Here is a 22,250-nt window from a genome sequence, read left to right as displayed (position 1 = left end):
AGACATTGCCATTGAAGGACAGGTGAGAGAGGTGCATTCACGTTTTCTGTTGTCTCAGGGTAAGTCAAGAATAGATACTCTGAAGCTAGATCACTACTCCAGGATATACTGAGCCTGAATCTCACTTTAATATCTATCCTTTTTTCAGCTAAACTTTTTCCCCACAACTTGTGAGACATATTAGAAAAATCCAAATAATCTACAGAGTTGTTTTTGTTTTGCTAAGGGTTTGGATGTTTGATGATGGTGGAGGAAGGAGGAGACAGGTAAAAACATTTGCCTTTATGGTTAGCATCTTTAACACAAATGCTTTCTCAATCTTGATGGTAAAACCCAAGGTTACCTGGGTACCACTAGAATGACCAGAGCTTTAAGAAAGGTCTGGACAGATGTTCCTTATGCCACCCTCACAAGTTTTCTCATTTGTTAGGCGCACTCATAAAATACAAGTGATTTCATTGGTTTCACAAAATATGTGTGAAATAAGGAAATTGGCCTAGCTAAATTGGGAAACTTGCCCAATTAAATTGTCTTAAACCACCAGGAATTGGGATATATACATTAAAATGTCTTGAGAAAATTACATAAGTTTATAATTTAGATTTAACCTAACCATATCCCCTTCTTGCTCATGGACTGCTTCACAGCAAAGCATCTCACCATGAAATGGTGCTTCCCCCTATGTGTGTGAAATAGAACTAGCAATATCAGTCTTTGGGGACAAAGGGCTCAGACCTTAGGGTTTGGGGATGATCAGTTGCTGTTCTTAACACCATTGGAGGAAAAATAAGAGTGACTTTCTGGAGTAATTTGAAGATAGCCAGGATCCTTTGAAGGCAAAGACGATTGCTTTCCTTAAACTTTATTACCAGGCATACTCCATACAGATTGAGTATCCCTTATTCACAATGTTTGGGACAGAAGTATTTTGGTTTTTGAATTTTTTTGCATTTCACATTTTTTCAGATTTCAAGATATTTGCATTCAGCATTCCTAATCTGAAAATCTAAAATGTGAACAACTCCCATGAGTATTTCCTTTAAGTGTCATGTCAGCATTCAAAAGATGGCAGATTTTGGATTATGGGCTTTCAGATTAAGGACACTCAACCTATTTTTTTTTAGTAATATGCACTGTAGATAGGCTGCTGTTCACAATGTTGATTGCTAACATCTAAATGGCTCCTGAACAGATAGATACACATGTAAGTGATGACTTAGATAAAGGCAGCAGCTGCTTATTATCAATGCACCATGCTGAGAAGCTCTAGCTTGCTGTTGCTAAAGCCAACAGTGCCAGGGAGAATGGCAGCTCATCTTGGAGGCTAACATCAGGAATGGTTTGCATTGGAATTGGCATCATTCCTGAGAGAACATTCACTCTGTGTACAAAATTCTATCCTTTAATTCTGTTTCAATTCGAGACTTACATTGCCTTTTAAAAATATGAATAGGCAGAAATAAGAAGTTGAAGTATTCTAGGTCTTAGTTTTAAACTGGTTGTTAATTAATATGTAGCTGGTTTATTTCTAACTGAAGAAAAAGTTACCCATTCTAAGGACATCACCTAGATTATCCTTTTATTCTAATCACCTGCTATGGAAGATTCTACTTTGAGAGGCCTAAGGAAATACAGAAACTGTATGTTCCTGATAAAAATATCTCTGTTTAGATTATGTAGCTCATTCAGGAAAAACAGCCAAATAATAGAACCCAAAAGGATAAAAACCAAGAGCATCATTGCTAAGGATGAGGGATGATCAGAAAGTCCTTCTGTTGTAGCTAAAGCTACATATTAAAATGATGATAAGGCCAGGCACCGTGACTCACGTCTATAATCCCAGCACTTTGGGAGGCCAAGGCGGGTAGATCACATGGGGTCAGGAGTTTGAGATCAGCCTGGCCAATGTGGAGAAACCTGACTCTACTAAAAATACAAAATTAGGCCAGGCGCAGTGGCTGAAGCCTGTAATCCCAGCATTTTGGGAGGCTGAGGCCGGTGGGGATCACGAGGTCAAGAGATTGAGACCATCCTGGTCAACATGGTGAAACCCCGTCTCTACTAAAAATACAAAAAATTAGCTGGACATGGTGGCACGTGCCTGTAATCCCAGCTACTCAGGAGGCTGAGGCAGGAGAATTGCCTGAACCCAGGAGGCGGAGGTTGCGGTGAGCTGAGATCGCACCATTGCACTCCAGCCTGGGTAACAAGAGCGAAACTCCGTCTCAAAAAAGAAAAAAATACAAAATTAATCAGGCATGGTGGTGCGGCTTGTAATCCTAGCTACTTGGGAGGCTGAGGCAGGATAATCATTTGAGGCAGAGGGAGGCAGAGGTTGCGGTGAGCAGAGATCACACCATTGCACTCTAGCTTTGGCAACAAGAGCAAAACTCTGTTTCTGAATAATAACAATAATAATGAATGTTTAATTTTATTACATATGTTATGAAATATTCAAACATATTAAGGCTAAAATAAAGGGAATAGAGCATGGTGCATTCTTGTTTTAAAGTGTTAAGAGCATAGATTTTTATTTATACAGGTTCACTTACCTTCAGTATTCAAGTCCACCTTCAAGGGACACCTAAGACTCATTTGTAGGGCTGTTCCTGTAGTGAGATGACAGAAGTCTCAGGTCCCTGGTAATAATTGCTTTGAATCAGTGTATAGATTACAGGACAGCATGGTTTTTTTTTCCCCCCAGAATAATGTGTGGGATTATAATGCTAGTAATTATAATGTCTATATTGTGTGTCTCCATGTGTTTTATTTTCTTACCTGCACTCCTACTGTGCACATGGAAATTGTATTGATGACACCAGTGATACTCAACAAGGGAAGACTCTCAGGTCCTTCCTTTTCATGGGTCTTAGATGGGACCCATATAAAGAGAAAGGAAGGTTCTCAATGTGTTGGGATGGAATTGGGGCAAGGATTCCTCAGTGACCGAGGGCCTCACTCTCCCTCTCATACTTTTGCTGGGGTGAGCGCTCCAGGACTCTTACTCCTTAGAGGCCATGCAGACCATAAGATAGATCCCCCCAGTCAGTCTCTATGGCGAAATTTGTGACATACCAGAAAATCAGCTTGATTAAATGATCATTGAGAGCAATACCCTCCCCAGATCAAAAGCGGGATGGTGGTTGCCACAAAGGCAAACAACCGGTCCTGAGTGGAGCCTGGGATGCTCTTCCAGGGACCCTTGATGCCTCCTTCATCAACTCCTTGAAGTCATTATATTTGGTACCTTTCTCCAGATGGCAAATCACATTCTCAACAAGCTTTCCACTGACTTGGAAGGCCAAATCAGTGAACTCTCCATTCAACTAGGGGATTATCCTGTACACAGTTTTGGCTGGGCCAGGGATTTGGGGATAATGACCACTGACATGACACCACAGCTTGCTAGAGAATCGTGATATGTGGGAAGCAGTGATGGCATGGACCATGGTCTGAGATTCCTCCATGTTACCACAGTCATCACTGATGACTTCTGCCAGGAGAACCAAACACTTGGTATGCAGGTGACATTGCTGACGATTTCAAAGGAGTTGTCATTGTCACAGTTCTCTCCCATTCTGAGCATGTAGAAGCACTGGTGAAGCCAGTAGGAATAGTAACCCTTTGCCTCCACCTTTCAAGTGAATGCTAGCCTTTTCTTAGATGGTAAAGAAGAGTACAGTGGGCTCTAGGATATATTCAACATCATGTCACCCCATTTGGTTTTGGGAGGATCTTGAACTTGGAAAATGAATGTAGGATTTCAAATTGACTGCGCTTGTATCAGCCTTGATGGTGCCATTGAACTTGCCAAGGGTAGAATCATTTCTGGACATATAGTTCCTGTTATTGAGGTCAAGAAAGGAGATACTGATGGCCGCGATGTCCATTTTGGAAGCAGCCTATTAACTAGGCACCCAGAACGGACAAACCCATGTAATCCGATTTTAGCCATCATGACAGGGTGAGGAGGCTGGCACTGCACAAAAAGGTGTGGCTTCCATTTGGTAGAGAGGAACTGAGAGAGCTGCATGGGTTTTAAATGTGAAAGTGAAAGTAATACATTTTAGGTCAAGTCCAGGAAGCAAGCAAGGTTTGATAGCAAGTCTTACAAGTTGTTCAAAGCCATTTGGTCCCTGAGTTTTAGAGCGCAAGTAACATGAGTTTCAATAGCAAAGAATTTATACAAAAGTGTATCTAAATATATTCAGCTTCTGATTCCAGAAAGCAAAAGTTTGGATAGTGAGGGATATTTATATTTACTGCTTGCTTACAGGCACTCACACATGCATGCATTCACTCACTCTTTCATTTAGGACCTCGTTGGTTATTGCAAGAGCTGGGAGACTAAACAACCATCATCTAAACCAGAGATAATCATATGAAGATGAGTGGATATATGTAACTGCATAATTGTAAAAGAACAAGTATGGTTCCCGAAGTGCCCAGTATGTGAGATGAGCTTGTTTTGGTTTAGTTTATATATGTACGTCTTGGATTGAATATACAGTTGATCTTTAAACAACATGGGTTAAATCAAGTGGGTCCACTTATACACTAATTTTTAAAAATAAATGTATTGAAAACTTTTCTGTAAATTTACAACAATTTGGAAAAACTCACAGATGAAAGGTGTAGCCTAGCAATGCTGGAAAAGTTAAGAAAAAGATACATCATAAATGGATAAAACATATGTCAGTACTATATATGTTATCATTTACTACCATAAAATATATATGAATCTATCATGAAAAGCTAAAATTTAGGCCAGGCCCGGTGACTCACACCTTTAATCCCAGCTCTTTGAGAGGCTCAGGAGGGTGGATTGCTTGAGCTCAAAACTTCAAGACCAGAATGGGCAACATGGCGAAACCCCATCTCTACAAAAAATACAAAAATTAGCTGGGTGTGGTGGCAGGTACCTATAGTCCCAGCTACTTGGGAGACTGAGGTAGAAGAATCATCTGAGTCCTGGGGGTCATGGCTGCAGTGAACCATGATCACACCACTGCACTCTAGCCTGGGTTGCAGAGTGAAACTGTATCTCAAAAACAAGAAAAAGTAGTTAAAATTTTCCAAAACTTAGGCACATAAACAGATAAAACTATGCATGACACCAGTCACAGTCTAGGAAAATTTAACAAATGTAAAGATGCAGTATTAATTTATAACAGCGTAAGTTAACTGTAGTGCATACTGAACTACTGTAATAATTTCATGGTTACCTCCTATTGTTACTGTGGTGAGCACAAGTGTTGTGAGTATCCACTTAAATCACTGAGTAACACTGATCATCTCCATGTGAACAGTTGTCTCTCCAGTAAATTGCATCACAGTAAAAAGTGATCTCTCGCAGTTTTCATGTATTTTTTATCACATTTAGTGCAACAACCTAAACTTTGAATAACATCATGGGGCCCATTCAAAGTGCCACTAATGATGCTGGAAGTGCTGCCAAGAAGCAGAGAAAAGCTATGAAATTACAAGAAAAAGTTGAATTGCTTCAGATGTACTATAGGTTGAGGTCTTCTGTCTGCGATTGCCACCATTTCATACAGATGATTCATCTTGTAAACAGATGATACACTGATAAATACAACACAGTACTGGAAATGTGTTTTCTCTTTATTATGATTTCTTAATAACTTTTCTGGCTTAGCTTACTTCATTGCAAGAATACAGCATATAAGACATATAACATACAAAATGTGTGTTTATCAGTTGTTTATGTTATTGGTAAGGCTTCCAGTAAACAGAATGCTGTTAGTAGTTAAGTTTGGGAAAGTCAAAAGTTGTATATGAATTTAAGCTGCATGGAACATTGGCACTCCCAACACTCAAGTTGCTCAAGGGTCAATTGTATATTACAAAACTTAACTAACAATCAGATCATGATTTCAAAAGGAAATAAGCCAATTTAAAGACCAGTGTTAAAGAAATAATAACATGGGTGGTCCATTAGTGTGGCAGAATCTGGAAGGTGATTTGTGAATGACTGTGTTTGAAAAACACTTGGGCAGGGTGATCTGGGAGCACAGAGAAAACCTCCAACCCCAGCTTTGTAGCAGATCCACAGAAAGTGTCCCAGTACAAGTCCACTCATATTCCACTTAAACTATTCTGACTCCATCTTGAAAATCTGGAAGAGCTAGTCATTAATAAAGATCAAGGATAATGCTTGGTGATTTAGTGAAGGTGATTGGTGTAGAATGCAGCTGTTGGCACAAATGGCTTGCTTTGATTTTCCTGAGTTTGTTAGAATTTATAACCTATGAAAAAGTCTTGGTGCAGGTTTTACTGTTTTGGATGCAAGTAAAAGAATGAAGAGTCTTTGGTTAGTAATCAATCAGCCAAGACTGAAGACAGACTTCTCTCCAGATTGCATATTCTGAGAATATCTTTAAGATTTGTGGTATCACACTTAGAGATAGGAATCATTTGTGGTTTTAATCAGATGAGGAAGTTGGACCTGGGACATGACTAACATGTATTATTACATTGTTGCCATCAGGAGTTTGTAAAGATAAAGCTTTTGATCTTGTAATACTATTGCTTAGTCTTTTCATGGTCAGGAGGACTGACAATTAAAATTCTAACAATGTGAGGGAGGAATCTGGTAGAAAAGAATTTTCTTAGCAATGCTTCTGTTGCTATCTGAAGTAAATATTTATTTGTTTTTGCACGAAGAATTGAAACATCACACAAGGTGTGTTTGCAAAGTATGTCTCCTGCCCACTCCCGACTTCAATTCTAATCCCCCAGTGAATCTACTATTCAGTTTCCCATGTACCTAAATGCATTGGTATGCAAATACCTTTTCAAAATGCAAATGGCAGCAAAATGTACTCTTCAGCCTCTTGCTTTCTCATTTAACAGTATACCTCACAATTCTTTTTTAACAGTTACATAACTTATTTAACCAGTGTCCTGTCATGAACATTTAGAGTTGCTCCCAGATTTTTGCTGTTGGTTGATTGACTGTTCATTTGTTTGAAGGAGGGTGAGCTTATGCATGATTCTTGTGTCTGAGTCTGTTCTACATTTCCTAGGACTGAAAACGCCCATTACCTCAGTGGGAGTCATTTGCATGTGATGTCCATCCAATGACAAGCAAACGACACCAATCCTAGCGTTCTGGACTATTCATTGGTGGGATAGTAGGGATGAGCAATTTTCTCATCAGATGTGACATCTTAATCTCTCAGCAGGGCACTCAGTGTCCTCTACTGAACTCCAGATGGATCTAAAGGATTAAGATTATAACCTTTGAGTTTTTTAAGGATAGATATCCATTCTCATGTATTATACATATGTCCTCACTTAGATTCAGTGAACATTTCATGTAAGTGGAATCATACAATGTGTGTCCTTCATGTTTGGCTCCTTTCACTCAGCATTACCGTGTTCAAGGCTTACCCATGTGATAGTCTTGTATCAATACTACAGGTACTGATGTAGCTGTACTAAGGTAGCATGTATCAGTACTTCTTTTCTTTTTATGGCCACATAATATTCCATTATAAAAATATAACACAGTTTGTTTATCTGCCTATCAGTCGATAAACACTTAGGTTGTTTAAACTTTTTGGAGATTGACAAGAATGATGCTAACAAATGCTAACAACACGTATGTACAAGTTCCAGCGAGGAAATGTGCTTTCTGCTCTCCTAGGGATACACCTAGGAGTGGATGGCTGTCTGGTGTCTGTTCATCCAAGTCATCTTATTGGTAACCTGAGAAAAAAAGGGAATGAGATTCATTTGGATAAATTAAGAAGCAGAATAGGTATGTACTGGTAGAGAGGCTGTGGTCTTTGAGTTACAAATTATTGTTCTCTTGCCTCCAACAGTTGACGATATAACCAGTTCCTGACTTTTTGGAAACAAACTTGTAGATAGACTGTAAATCCCAGTGGTTTGCAGTGTTCCGACCCCATGAGACATGAGAAATAATCGTACACTACCGTTAGTTAGCAGTGCATCACTTGGGCTCTTTCTCCATGGTGGAGGGGACTATGAGTGTAGCCAGGGGAAGGAAAAAAGATATTGGGATTTTTCTAATTTTTTTTATATAGTGGGTATGATTTGAAAAGGGCCTCCTCTTGGTGCTCTATTCATTCTGCAGACGACTTAGCTTTTATTATGATTACAGTTCCATGCCATCCCTCGACACCGTGTGGGAGTCCCCAGTCAGTTTGCCAAGGTGATAATGATCTTTGATTGCTTCCTGTGTTGCCTCCTTTTGGGTTTTTGCTTTTATGCACAGGCCTTTGGGACCTCAGCCCGAAGAAGTATGAAGGATGATGGAATTTAATTGGGTTACTTAAGGAAGGTGGCCCCTTCAACAATACAGAGAAAAGCCCTTCACTTAGGGCAAGCCACACATTGAGTTAATCATATTCTTTTTTTATTTTTATTTTTATTTTATTATACTTTAATTTTTCTGGAGTACACGTCCAGATCATGTAGGACTGTTACATAGTTATACACATGCCATGGTGGTTTGCTGCATCCCCTCTGTCATCTACATTAGGTATTTCTCCTAATGTTATCCCTCCCCAATCCTCCTACCCACTGCTATCCCTACCCTAACTCCCCTACCCCACAACAGGCCCCAGTGTGTGATGTTCCCCTCCTTGTTTCATTTATTCTCATTGTTCAACACCCACTTATGAGTGAGAACATGCAGTGTTTGGTTTTCTGTTCTTGTGTCAATTTGCTGAGAATGATGGTTTCCAGATTTGTCCATGTCCCTGCAAAGGACATGAACTCATCCTTTTTTATGGCTGCATAGTATTCCATGGCGTATATGTGCCACATTTTCTTTATCCAGTCTATCATTCATGGGCATTTGAGTTGGTTCCACGTCTTTGCTATTGTAAACAGTGCCACAATGAACATACATGTGCATGTGTCTTTATAATAAAACGATTTATAATCCTCTGGTTATATACCCAGTAATGGGATTGCTGGGTCAAATGGTATTTCTGGTTCTAGGTCCTTGAGGAATCGCCACACTGTCTTCCGCAATGGTTGAACTAATTTACACTCCCACCAACAGTGTAAAAATGTTCCTATTTCTCCACATCCTCTCCAAGATCTGTTGTCTCCAGATTTTTTAATGATCACTATTTTAACTGGCATGAGATGGTATCTCAATGTAATTTTGATTTGCATTTTTCTAATGACCAGTGATGATGAGCATTTTTTCATAGGTTTGTTGGCTGCATAAATGTCTTCTTTTGAGAAATATCTGTTCATATCCTTTGCCCATTTGTTCATGGGGGTGTTTTTTTCTTGTAAATCTGTTTTAGGTCTTTGTAGATTCTGAATATTAGCCCATGTCAGATGGATGGATTGCAAACATTTTTTCCCATGCTGTTGGTTGCTGGTTCACTCTAATAATAGTTTATTTTACTGTGCAGAAGCTCTTAGTTTAATTAGATCCTATTTGTCTATTTTGGCTTTTGTTGCCATTGCTTTTGGTGTTTTAGTCATGAAGTCCTTGCCTATGCCCATGTCCTGAGTGGTATTGCCTAAGTTTTCTTCTAGGGTTTTTATGGTGCTAGGTCTTATGCTTAAATCTTTAATCCATCTGGAGTTAATTTTTGTATAAGGTGTCAGGAAGGGGTCCAGTTTCTGCTTTCTGCACATGGCTAGCCAGTTTTCCCAACACCATTTATTAAACAGGAAATCCTTTCCCCATTGGTTTTTTTTTGGTCAGGTTTGTCAAAGATCAGATGGTTGTAGATGTGTTATGTTACTTCTGAGGCCTCTGTTCTGTTCCATTAGTCTATATCTCTGTTTTGATTACTGTAGCCTTGTAGTATAGTTTGAAGTCAAGTAGCATGATGCCTCCAGCTTTTCTTTTCTTTTCTTTCTTTCTTTCTTTTTTTCTTTTTTTCTTTTTTTGCCTAGGATTGTCTTGGCTACGTGGGATCTTTTTTTGTTTTATGTGAAGTTTAAGGTGGTTTTTTCCAGTTCTGTGAAGAAGGTTGATGGAACGTATCTCAAAATAATAAAAGCTGTTTATGACAAACCCACAGCCAATTCATACTGAATGGGTAAAAACTGTAAGCATTCCCTTTGAAAATGGTCACAAGACAAGGGTGCCCTCTCTCACCACTCCTATTCAACATAGTATTGGAAGTTCTGGCCAGAGCAATCAGGCAAGAAAAAGAAATAAAGGGTATTCAACTAGGAAAAGAGGAAGTCAAATTGTCTCTATTTGTAGATGACATGATTGTATGTTCAGAAGACCCCATTGTCTCAGCCCAAAATCTTCTTAAAATGATCAGCAATTTCAGCAGAGTCTGGGGATACAAAATCAATGTGCAAAAATCACAGGCATTCCTATACACCAATGACAGACAGAGAGCCAAATCATGAGCAAACTCCCATTCACAATTGCTACAAAGAGAATAAAATACCTAGGAATACAACTAACAAGGACCTCTTCAAGGAGAACTACAAACCACTGCTCAAGGAAATAAGAGAGGATACTAACAGGTGGAAAAACATTTCATGCTCATGGTTAGGAAGAATCAATATTGTGAAAATGGCCATACTGCCCAAAGTAAATCATTATACTCTTTAACTGATAATTAAATGGAGAAATAGTTCTCTTCTGCAACAGTAATTTTGTTTGTTTGTTTGTTTGTTTTGTTTTTGAGACAGGGTCTTGCTCTGTTGCCCAGGCTGGAGTGCATCATGGCTCACTGCAGTCTTGACCTCCCTGGCTCAAGTGATCCTCCCACCTCAGCCTCCCGAGTAGCTGGGACTACAGGTGTACCCCACCACACCCAACTAATTTTTGTATTTTTTGTAGAGACAGTGTTTTACCACGTTGTCCAGGCTGATCTCAAGCTCCTGGGTCAAGTTACCCACCTGGGATTACAGGTGTGAGCCACCATGCCTGGCCCACCACAGTGACTTTTAAAGATAAACTTTACTGTTTTAGAGAAGTTTTAGGTTCACAGCAAAGTTGAGTGGAAAGTACAGAGTTCCCATATGCCTTCTCCCATACCACATATACACAACCTCCCCCACTACCAAAATTCTCCACCACAGTGATACATTTGTTACACTCCATGGCCCTACATTGATATATCATTCTCTCTCAAAGTCTATAGTGTACCTTAGGGTTTACTCTTGGTGTTGTATGTTTATGGGTTTTGACAAATGTAGAATGATATGTAGCTACCCTTATAGTATCATACAGAATAGTTTCCCTGTCTAAAATTTCTCTGTGCTCTACCTGTTCACCCTCCCTCTCCTCAGTTCCTGGAAGCCACTGATCTTTTTTACTGTCTTCATGGTTTGGCTTTTACTAGAACATCATATAGTTGCAATCATACAGTATGTGCCCTTTGCAGACAGCCTTCTTTCACTTAATGATATGCATTTAGTCTCCTCCATATCTTGTCATGGCTAGATGGCTCATTTTTTTAGTGCTGAATAATATTCCATAATCTGATGAAGCAGTTTATTTATCCATTTACCTACTGAAGGACATCTTGGTTGCTTCCAAGTTTTGGCAATTAACAATAAAGCTGCGGTCGGGCACGGTGGCTCAAGCCTGTAATCCCAGCACTTTGGGAGGCCGAGGCGGGTGGATCACGAGGTCGAGAGATCGAGACCATCCTGGTCAACATGGTGAAACCCCGTCTCTACTAAAGGTGCAAAAAATTAGCTGGGCATGGTGGCGTGTGCCTGTAATCCCAGCTACTTAGGAGGCTGAGGCAGGAGAATTGCCTGAGCCCAGGAGGCGGAGGTTGCGGTGAGCCGAGATCGCGCCATTGCACTCCAGCCTGGGTAACAAGAGCAAAACTCCGTCTCAAAAAAAAAACAAAAACAAAAACAAAAACAAACAAACAAAAAAAAAAACAATAAAGCTGCTATAAGCATCCATGTACAGGTTTTTTGTGGAGGTACGTTTTCAGTTCACTTGGATGAACACCAAAGAATGTGACATCTGAGTTCTATGGTACGAGTATGTTTAGTTTTATAAGAAGCTGCCAAACCATCTTTAAAAGTGGCTGTACTATTTTGCCTTCCTATAGGCAATGAATGGGAGTTCCTATTGCTCCATGTCCTTGTCAGTATTTGGTATTGTCAGTGTTTTGGACTTAGCCATTCTAATAGGTATGTAGTTATATTTCATGGTTTGTTTTAAGTTGGAAGTCCCTAATGTCATGTGATGTTGAACATTTACAGTAATGTTTTTAAATATTAGACAAAATTATTCAATTTCGCCAGATCCCATACCTCTTTCTTTCTTTTTTTTTTTTTTTTCTTTTTTTTTTTTTTTTTGAGACGGAGTTTCACTCTTGATACCCAGGCTGGAGTGCAATGGCGCGGTCTCGGCTCACCGCAACCTCCGCCTCCTGGGTTCAGGCAATTCTCCTGCCTCAGCCTCCTGAGTGGCTGGGATTACAGGCACGCGCCACCATGCCCAGCTAATTTTTTGTATTTTTAGTAGAGACGGGGTTTCACCATGTTGACCAGGATGGTCTCGATCTCTTGACCTCGTGATCCACCCGCCTCGGCCTCCCAAAGTGCTGGGATTACAGGCTTGAGCCACCGCGCCCGGCCCCTCTTTCTTTCTTAAAGCATGTTGATGCTATTTTACTGGAACAAGGACATGTAAAGGAGCTAGCAGACTTTTTGCTAATATTTCAGTTTTTATGCTGTGTGGGAGCAACGATCTTGTCTATCTTCTTCTCCATGGTATTCGCCCAAACCAGCACAGTACCTGATCCCTATGGTTCACTCGCCAAATATTCACTGTATGTAGTTGGTTAAGTAGTGGCCATCGAAAAAATATACCCATATTCAGTTCCCTAGAATCTGTGAATATTGCTGTTTGGGGAAAAATGGTCCTTGTTTATGTGATTAAATTTAGAATGTTGAGATGGAGAGATCATCTGGAATTATCTGGATAGGCCAATGCAGTGACAAAAATCCTTATAAGAAAAAGGCAGAGAGATAAGACAAGAAGAAGAGGAGATGGAAGAAGAGGAAGCAATGTGACCTCAGAGGTACAGATCAGAGTGATGTGACGATAGGTCAAAGAGTACCTACAGCCACGAGAAACCGGAAGAGGCAAAGAAAGGACCCTCCCCTGAAACTTTTAGAATGAGTGTGGCCCAGTGGACCCCTTGATTTCAGACTTCTGGCCTCTAAGCCCTATGTATCCACTAATCCATTTTCTATCCCTATGGAGTTGCTTATTCTGGATATTTTACATAAATGAAATCATACAATGTGTGATCTTTCATGTCTGGCTCACTAAATTTAGCATCATAGCACCTCCTGTTATATTCTAAATATATTGTAATAGTTCTTTTACTTTCTTAAAATTCATAATAATCCTTTTACTTTCTTAAAATTTTAATTTCTTAAAATAACCTACTAACACATATAATTTTTTTAAATAACATGCCTTATAATAAAAATAACTTTTAAAATAAGTAATTGCTGTAACGCATCTACACTAGACTGTTTATTTCATAGGATAGTAGGATCCTTCAACCTGCTTTACTATTTATGAAGCAGTATCACCATGAATGTGCCAATGATGGTAGCTGGGAAATCGATATGCAGTGTCGAAATCTCAAATTCGATAAGGAGAATTTCCCTTCATAACCTGATTTCTCCAAATGATGAACACTTCTTTTTTTAAACTAATTTTAAAATAAAACAGAGATGGAATCTCACTATGCACCCCAGGCTGGTCTCAAATTCCTGACCTCAGGTGATCCTCCTACCTCAGCCTCCCAAAGTGCTGAGATTACAGGCATGAGCCACTCACTACACCCAGCTAATTCTTGATAAAGTTCCAAATAAACCAAAGTCAATCTTTTCTCAATCTACACAGTAGTTATGGCCTTGAAAACTTTAGTGTATGTTCACACCCAGCAAGAAAATATTTGGTGTTTACTTGTAAAATAGAGTTAGGCTCTCAACTCAGAGGATTATAGATGTGTTTTTTGCCTACATGAATGTCTGGCAGAACACTCAAGAGTCGTGTTAGAGGCCCGGCGTGGTGGCTCACACCTGTAATCTCAGCAATTTGGAAGGCCAATGCAGATGGATCACGAGGTCAAGAGTTCGAGACCAGCCTGGCCAACATAGTGAAACCCTGTCTCTACTAAAGATACAAAAACTTAGCAGGGTATTGTGGCATATGCCTATAATTCCAGCTACAAGGGAGACTGAGGCAGGAGAATCGCTTGAACCTGGAAGACGCAGGTTCCAGGTTCTATTTTGAGATGGAGTCTCTGAGATCACACCATTGCACTCCAGGCTGGGCAATAGAGTGAGACTCTGTCTCAAAATAGAAAAACAAAAAGAGTTATGTTCAACACAAAAACCAGTTTTCGTAGAGTGGCACTGTCCTGTGCATTGAAAGGCATGTTGCATCTGTATTCTAATCCCTCTAAATGACAATAGTGACTGCAATCACTTCACTGACCAGAATGTCCCCCAGGAGAGCACCCACCCCTTATGAGGACCAGGGGCTAAACCCTTCTCAACTCCAAAACCACGTCCACAGTGCCTGATCACCTCTAAGTTCATATTCCATTGATTTCTTTTTCCTGTCTTCCATATGTCCATAATTTCTCCCTATTTGTCATTCTCTCTGCATTTATTAACCTGTTCAACATCCTTTCATTAAAAAAAAAAAAATTCTTCTAATCACTCTTCTGCCCTACTGCTGCTTTACATCATATTATATCTCTCACCTGGATTTTGCAACATTCTCTTAACTCATGTCCTTCCTTCAAATCCTGATGTCCTCATCCCCAATCTACTCTTTGTATCAAAGGGAGCCATCAGATGTGCAGATCAGGTCAGGCTAGGCCTCTGCCCAGGATCTCCCAGTAGGCTAAAGATCCATTCTACAAATGGTGCCTCATCACCAGGTTCTCTCCAAACATCTGCTTCTCACATTTCAGAAAAAATATTGAGCCACCTTTTTTTTTTTTTTAATTGAGACAGAGTCTCACTCTGTCACCCAGGCTGGAGTGCAGTGGCACAATCCCGGCTCACTGCAACCTCAGCCTCCCGGGTTCAAGTGATTCTCCTGCCTCTGCCTCCCGAGTAACTGGGACTACAGGTGTGCATCACCATGCCCAACTAATTTTTGTATTTTTAGTAGAGACAGGGTTTCACCATATTGATCAGGCTGGTCTCGAACTCCTTACCTCAGATGATCCACCCACCTCAGCCTCCCAAAGTGCTGGGATTACAGCCATGATCCACCACACCTGGCCTGAACCACTTTTTAAGACATGATTGACATATAATAAACCACACATATTTAACAGCTTTATTGAGGTATAATTAATGTACTACACAATTCACCCATTTAAAGCATATAATTCAATAATTTTTAGTGTAGTCACAGGGTTTTCACATGTTTAAAATACACAACTTGAAGGCTGGGCCAAGATTGTGAGCCAAGATTGTGCCACTACACTCTAGCCCAGGTGACAGAGTGAGACTCTGTCTCAAAAAAACAAAAATAAAAACATAAACAAGTTGACACCTTTTAACATAGGTACCTATCCCTGAAATCGTTACCACAATCAAGATGATATTTATCACTCCCTAAAGTTTTCTGATGCCCATTTGTGATTTCTTTTCCCTTCCCTAGCAACCACTTGTCTACTTTCTGTCATTATAAAGTAGTTTACATTTTCAAAAATTTTATGGAAACAAATCATGTAGTATGTACTGTCTGCTTTGTCATTTGTCTTGGCCTGGTTTCTTCATTCAGCATAATTATTTTAAGATTCACCCATGTAAGCATATGTCACTAGCTTATTCTTTTTTGTTGCTGAGTAGTATTCAATTATGTGATTATGCCACAATTCGTGTAGTTATTAATGGTCATTGGGTTGTTTCCAATTCAGGACTATTACCAAAAAAAAAAAAAAAAAAAAAAAAAACCTGTTAGAAACATTCATACATGAGTATTTGGTCATATAGCTTGTTTCTCAAGGGCAAACACCTAAGAGTGGGATGGGATGGCTGGATCATATGATAAGTATATGTTAAGAAACTTACCATTTAAGTATAAAGTGGACTTTTAAAGAAACTACCAAACTATTTTCCAAAGTGTGGTACTATTTTGTGTTTCCTACAGAGGCATATGAGAGGTTCATGTGCTCCATATCCTCAACACTTGATGTGGTCAGTCTTGTTAGTCTTAGCCCTTCTAGTGAATATGTAATGGTGTGCCTCACAGTTTAAAATCTGGTGGTCCTAACCTCCTAGTAGTTCCCACTGTGTACCATCTGGCATCATTTCCCCAAGCCTTTGCTCTGGTTGTTCTTGCAACCTGGATGCTTCTTTACCCATCCCTTAGTTAAACCATCTTCCTTTTGATACAGACAAGAGACAGGGAAATATTGGGTTGAAAAGGGGGGTCCCCTGGCACAGGCCCCACCCTCTAGCCTGGACACTCACAGCCCTAAATAGGAACAGGCATTCCTGTTTTCATGCCCCCTTATCCTGTACTCATATAAACCCCAAACCCCAGGCTCCACAGGCAGACAAAGAGAAGAGCAAAAGAGCAGCAGAATGGCACATCAGAGAAGGAGAGAAGAGAAATAACATCTCAGAGTTCGTCTGGGAACAGTCAGAGAAGAGATCCACCGCTGGATATCCGGACTCCAGGAGAAGATCATTTTCCCACTCCATCCCCCTTCCAGCTCCCCATCCCTTCCACTGAGAGCCACCTCCACCACTCAATAAAACCCCTGCATTCACCAGCCTTCAAGTCTGTGTGTGACCTGATCCTCCCCGGATGCTGGACAAGAACCCGGGTACCAAGATGGCACTGAACTGATTAACACTTAAGCTGTCTGCGATGACAGGGCTAAAAGAGCACTGTAGCACACCCACTGGGGCTTTGAGAGTTGCAGACACACCCCCCTAGACTCCTAATGTGGGGCCAAAGCCTCAAAAGCTCTCGCTCTGGCTCCTACCCCTGCTCATCTGTGTGTTCCCCTCCTTAAGTGGTTTGAGCAGCAGCTGCAGCCAAATAGAGAAGCCACACCCCTGTCGCACATCCTGTGAGGTGGGTCAGGGAACTCTCCTGTTTCACTTTAACTAGCCTCAGGTTCCCTGGCCATCCAGGTTGAACCAGAGTTTCTCTCTCTCTCTCTCTCTCTCTCTCTCTCTCTATATATATATATATATATATATATATATATATACACACACACACACACACACCCATAGAATTCTGTGGATTTTTTTCAAAGCCTTTTCACGTTATCCCCTGAAATCTTCTTACTGTGTTCCTGTTTTCCCTACTTAAGGATGGGGACCTAACACAAGGCTTGGCCCATCACAGCATCATTGTCACAAATGACAATGATAGAGGCAGGATACAAACTTCTAAGAGTGATACTTTTCCTCTGCAACTTGAAAAATGTAGCTCTAACTGTTTTCTCTTGTTTAAAGAGAGCTGTGATCACGGTCATTGTTACTTGAAAATTATGAAAGACAAATAATATACAGCTGTAGTAATAGTTTTAAATAAAATGAATAACTTTCTTAATTCTACAAAACGTTCTTCAAACATAGAAGATGAAATGCAAATGAAGACAAAGGAACTCATGAACCTCAAAGAAATTAAACTTTATCTGAAGGAGAGTCACCCAATCATCATTTTTATGATTTTAAAGTTTCTGTTTCTGAGGATTTTAAGTATTTTTTTTACCCTTATCCCCTGTGTTATGGTGTGAGGATTTTAAGTATTTTTGAGGGAACTAGGATTAGTAGTTATGCCTATAATAGTTTATATGTTGGTGGGTGAGGAAGAAGTAGGACTGAGAAGGGTATTTCAAGCAGCTTCTGAGAAATTCTCAGTAGTCAATAATACCTGCAAGTTTTTAAACTCCCCAGATAATGGTCAGTTAGATGCAGTTTTTACAGGTTCACAGGAGGGAGGCAGAAACATAAAAAGAGTGAGCTGGTTTCCAGGAGAGCGATTCCTGGTGGTAAGGGGATGGTAAAGAAGTTAAGTTTCAAAGTCCAATTCGAAATTGCAGCTATGGAATTCAGAGTAATTGTCACTGAGGCTTTATAGCCTGTGGATTTGGCCTGCTGTGCACAGGGAGTGGTTCTTGGTTTTCAGCCCAGAGCAAAGTGGCAGTGAAGCACAAAAACATGCAACACCTTCTGGGGGGTGTGGGGGGGGGCGGTTACTGGGTTTGCTGGAATTATGCATGGAATTAACCAGCAACTAAAGGAGTTAAAAGAAAACACTAGAATGTGGGAACTCCTACAGCAATCCAGCTGACTAGTCAAAATGATTTTGAAATAGTTCCTCATAGCTGGTTTTGTTCTAAGCAACGTAATACCATCCATCACTAGCTAAATAAAACCCTGGTAAGGTCAACACAGTCTTGGTAAGATATGTTTTATGATTAAAGCCCCTGACAAAATGATTTGTACAACAGTACTATCTAGCTCAGTGCTTCTTAAATTCCCCTGTGCACACGAATCACCTGGCAGTCTTTTGAAAATGGAGATTCTAATTTAGTAGGTCTAAGGAAGGTCCTGAGATTATGCATTTTAAAGCAGCTCCTGGATGGGACTGTTACAGCCAGTTCTCAGACAATACTTTAAGTTGCAAAGGCAGGTACCTAAGTAAATATGTTACTCTTGAATATCACATTATGAAGTCGTCCTGTAAATTCCTTTGACAAAATTAATGAGTCTATTGTTAATAACTCTATTCACTCCTTGACAAAATAAATAAATCTGTTGTTAACAACCCTAGCCACTTTTAGAGGATATGGACATCCAATTCTTTTTTTTTTTTAATCAACATTATTTTAGATATGAGGGATACATGTGCAGGTTTGTCACATGGGTATAGTGCACCCAGGTCGTGAGCATAGTAAACAATAGTTTTTCAACCTTCTCCCTCCCCCTCTGCTAGTCCATAATGCCTGTTGTTGCCATGTTTGCGTCCCTGTGTGCTCAATGTTTAGTTCCTAGTTATAAGTGAGAACATGTGGTATTTGGTTTTCTGTTCCTGAATTAATTTGCTTAGTATTATGGCCTTCAGCTCCATCTATGTTGTTACAAGGATTGTTCTGGATTCTAATCCCAGTTCTTCCACTTGCTGACTCTGTGCCTGTGGATGAGTGTGCAATGGTTTACTCATCTGTAAAATGGCTCTGCATTCTGCAGGTGTTACTGGATTGAGTAAATATCTGCAAAGCTCCTAGAACAGTGCCCAGCATATATATAAGCTACGTAAATGTTTGTTAAATATATGATTAAAACAAATAATATATGCATTAATGTCATATCTTAGTCACTCAGTGGTCCTAGGGAATCCAGAAAGCCTGTTCCCTTTTCACCAACTAAAACATCCTACAAGACTTTGCCAACAAGTAGCTGGTCAGAGAAAAAGGAGACTTCAACCAACAATCTGAGAATCCCAAAATAAATCCATGACACTTGGAATTGCATTCACTTTCCTTATTTTGTTAAACTTAGCTCAGTCCTTTGGTTTTGCAGTTGGTGATGTATATTGGCCAAGTGGCCAAGGATATCTTGAAGTGGCCCCGCCCCTCCTCCCCTCCAGTTGTGAAACTGGAAAAGAGAGTGATCGCTGAGTATGGAATGCCGTCCACCCACGCCATGGCGTCCACTGCCATCGCCTTCACCCTCCTTATCTCCACTATGGACAGATACCAGGTAATGTGGCCTGTTTCTTTTTCTAACCCATCTACTGAGGCAGCCAATAGAGGCTGCTGCACTTCTGAATTTTCTCTTAAAGCTGCTTCGAGGGACCTTAAGGTTTATGAAATAAAGATTAAGAGAAACTGAAACCTATTAAGCTGATGACAATTGTATCATAAATAAAGTGACCATGTAATTTAGCATTCAAATCAGGTTATGCCTGAGTGTGAACATCAGCACCATTAATAATGACACCAGGGCAAATAGCATAATATGGACCATCCCAGGAGACCAGCATGTATTACCACCCTGGGCTGCCTGATGAGACAGTGTTTGAATTAGTGCTCTCATCCTCCATTTGCAAGAGGAGTTTATGTCCTAGTAAATGATCCTCCAGGGCTGAGATGATTCCACCAAATCCCTCTGCCAGACTCCCCAGGGCCTGAGGCAGCAAAGAGTCTGTGCCTCAAATTAGCCTCCAAGGATGTCTCTGCCCTGGTTAAGGCTCAGCCACTAGAAATGATGGCTCAAAGTTTTCTAGAATGGTCTAAATGGTAGGGGATTAATAAATGTTGAAAATAGAATTTTACTTAATATCTGCTTAAATGACAATTATAGTAAGACTTAAACAGTTGTATTATTTTTCAAAATAACAGTGGAAGTTATTTTTCTCCTATGTGAGACCTATGGCTCTAATCTTGTGTTTAATTTTATAAGTGTTGTCTTTTATCCGTTGGAAGTTTTATTTGTTTGTTTGTTTCTGAGACAGGTCTCTGTCGTTGGGGCTGGAGTGCAGTGACACCATCACTGCTCACTGCAGTCTTGACCTTCTGGGCTCGAGCGATCCTCCCACCTCAGCTTCCCAAGTAGCTGGGACGACAGCTACGCACCACTACATCCAGCTAATATATTTTTTTAATTTTTTGTAGTGAAGGGGTCTCGCTATGTTGCCCAGACTGGTCTTGAACTCCTAGCCTCAAGCAATCTGCCTTCCTGGGCCTCCCAAAGCCCTGAGATTATAGGCATGAACCACTGCACCTGGCCCCACTGGAAGTTTTTGATTCCGCTCAATCTCGCAGTCTTGTAGATAAATGACAGTATTGTTTTGCCCTGCCCCTTTACCCCAGAAGCCCAGGGGTGGTCCACATTCCAGGTTATCCAGAAGCAGGAAGTCAAGCCTCATGCAGCTGGAAAGACTGGGACTAGTGTGGGGTCCCACCTCTACCGCTGTAGCCCTCTACCTGGTCACCTGGGTTTAGACCTCTCTTCTTTAAGAAAGGGACAGTTATAAGGAATATATTTGACTGGGTATCAACTTTTGCCATAAGTTACTTTAATGTCATGCCACAGCCAAACAGTATCTGAGCTCCTAGCACTGTCTGAATTAACTTAGTGCAGATGCTGAGCCATGTTGTACCCAATGTCAGCTACTCTAGAAGGATGTAATGGGCCAAGTGCCAGCTCCCATTGGGTTGCTCTTGGTGCCCAGAAAAGTCTGTGAACATGCTAATATTACTTAAGAGAAAAGCGGCAAGCGGAGGCTTGCAGCAGAAAAACAACCACCACCACCACGGACACATCCGTTGCAGAATGGCCCAGTCCTCCTTAAAAAATTCTCATCACCTTACATGATGTAGCAGTTTTCATAAGGTCTGAGTCATGTTGTTAATTTCTTTCCTATTTAATTTTTAATGGTGAATATATTTCGCTAGCTTTGTTTGCTCAGAAACAGCTCTAAATATTGGTTTATTTATACACATGTGTGTTGAGTACCCCAAAATCTATTGAAATAAAAATTTTTAAATGTGTGTTGAGGCTACTGCCCACACTGTAATTTCCAAATATATTAACTCATTAATTCTTAACACCTTTAAATTAAAGAGACTTGGTTAATGATAAATCTTAAGAACAGACATGACAGCCAGGTGTTACTGTGCTCATGTGTTACACGGAAAAGAACGCACTGGGCTTGGACTCAGAAAACATGGCCTCCAGTTCTGACTCTCGGCTGTATGACCTAGGGCAGATCATTGCACCTCTCTGAGCCCCAGGCTTCTGCTGTGAGGGTCAAATGGGAACACTGATGGGAACATTTCTTTGTGATAAAGTTTATTACTAATGTCATTTATTATCATGGCTAAGGGCTTCCTCATTTGTAAAATGGGGCTAATAATAGAGCCTACTTCATAGGGTTATGTGAAGATTAAAGGAGTTAGTATATCGACAGCACTTTGTTTTCTATGGAATACCACTGACACTAGTGCTTGAAGCAGGTGGCTTATATGCCTATGTCTAGTTTATAAGCAGAGTATCTGTGTGATCCTTATAGAATTCAGCATTAGCCGGATTCCTCTAGCCACTAGTGTCACTCAGCAGCAAATGCTGAGAGTCAGTCGCATCTGCACAAGGGCTTCTGACATCTGAATGAAAATATGCTGATTCTTAGTTTGGGTCCATTTCTCCTGCATCTCTTACAGAGGAGGAGAAGTTGCTTGTTGGGACTTTCAGATGATAGCCCTGGCTATCTACCTTGC

The 22,250-nt window shown here is 40.4% G+C and overlaps 1 protein-coding gene across 1 annotated transcript in view; it reads left to right on the top strand.

Moving 5' to 3' along the window:
• SGPP2 (sphingosine-1-phosphate phosphatase 2) overlaps positions 1 to 22,250 on the top strand; it is a 154,567-nt gene that overhangs the window by 98,611 nt on the left and 33,706 nt on the right. The window contains exon 3 of the mRNA XM_039470142.2: positions 19,552 to 19,731. Within this exon, the coding sequence (XP_039326076.1) occupies positions 19,552 to 19,731 (180 nt within the window). The remainder of the gene's footprint in view (positions 1 to 19,551; positions 19,732 to 22,250) is intronic.

The sequence above is a fragment of the Saimiri boliviensis genome, chromosome 5, assembly GCF_048565385.1.
Source record: "Saimiri boliviensis isolate mSaiBol1 chromosome 5, mSaiBol1.pri, whole genome shotgun sequence".
NCBI classification, from domain to species: domain Eukaryota; kingdom Metazoa; phylum Chordata; class Mammalia; order Primates; family Cebidae; genus Saimiri; species Saimiri boliviensis.
This window is presented reverse-complemented; position numbering and strand designations above follow the sequence as displayed.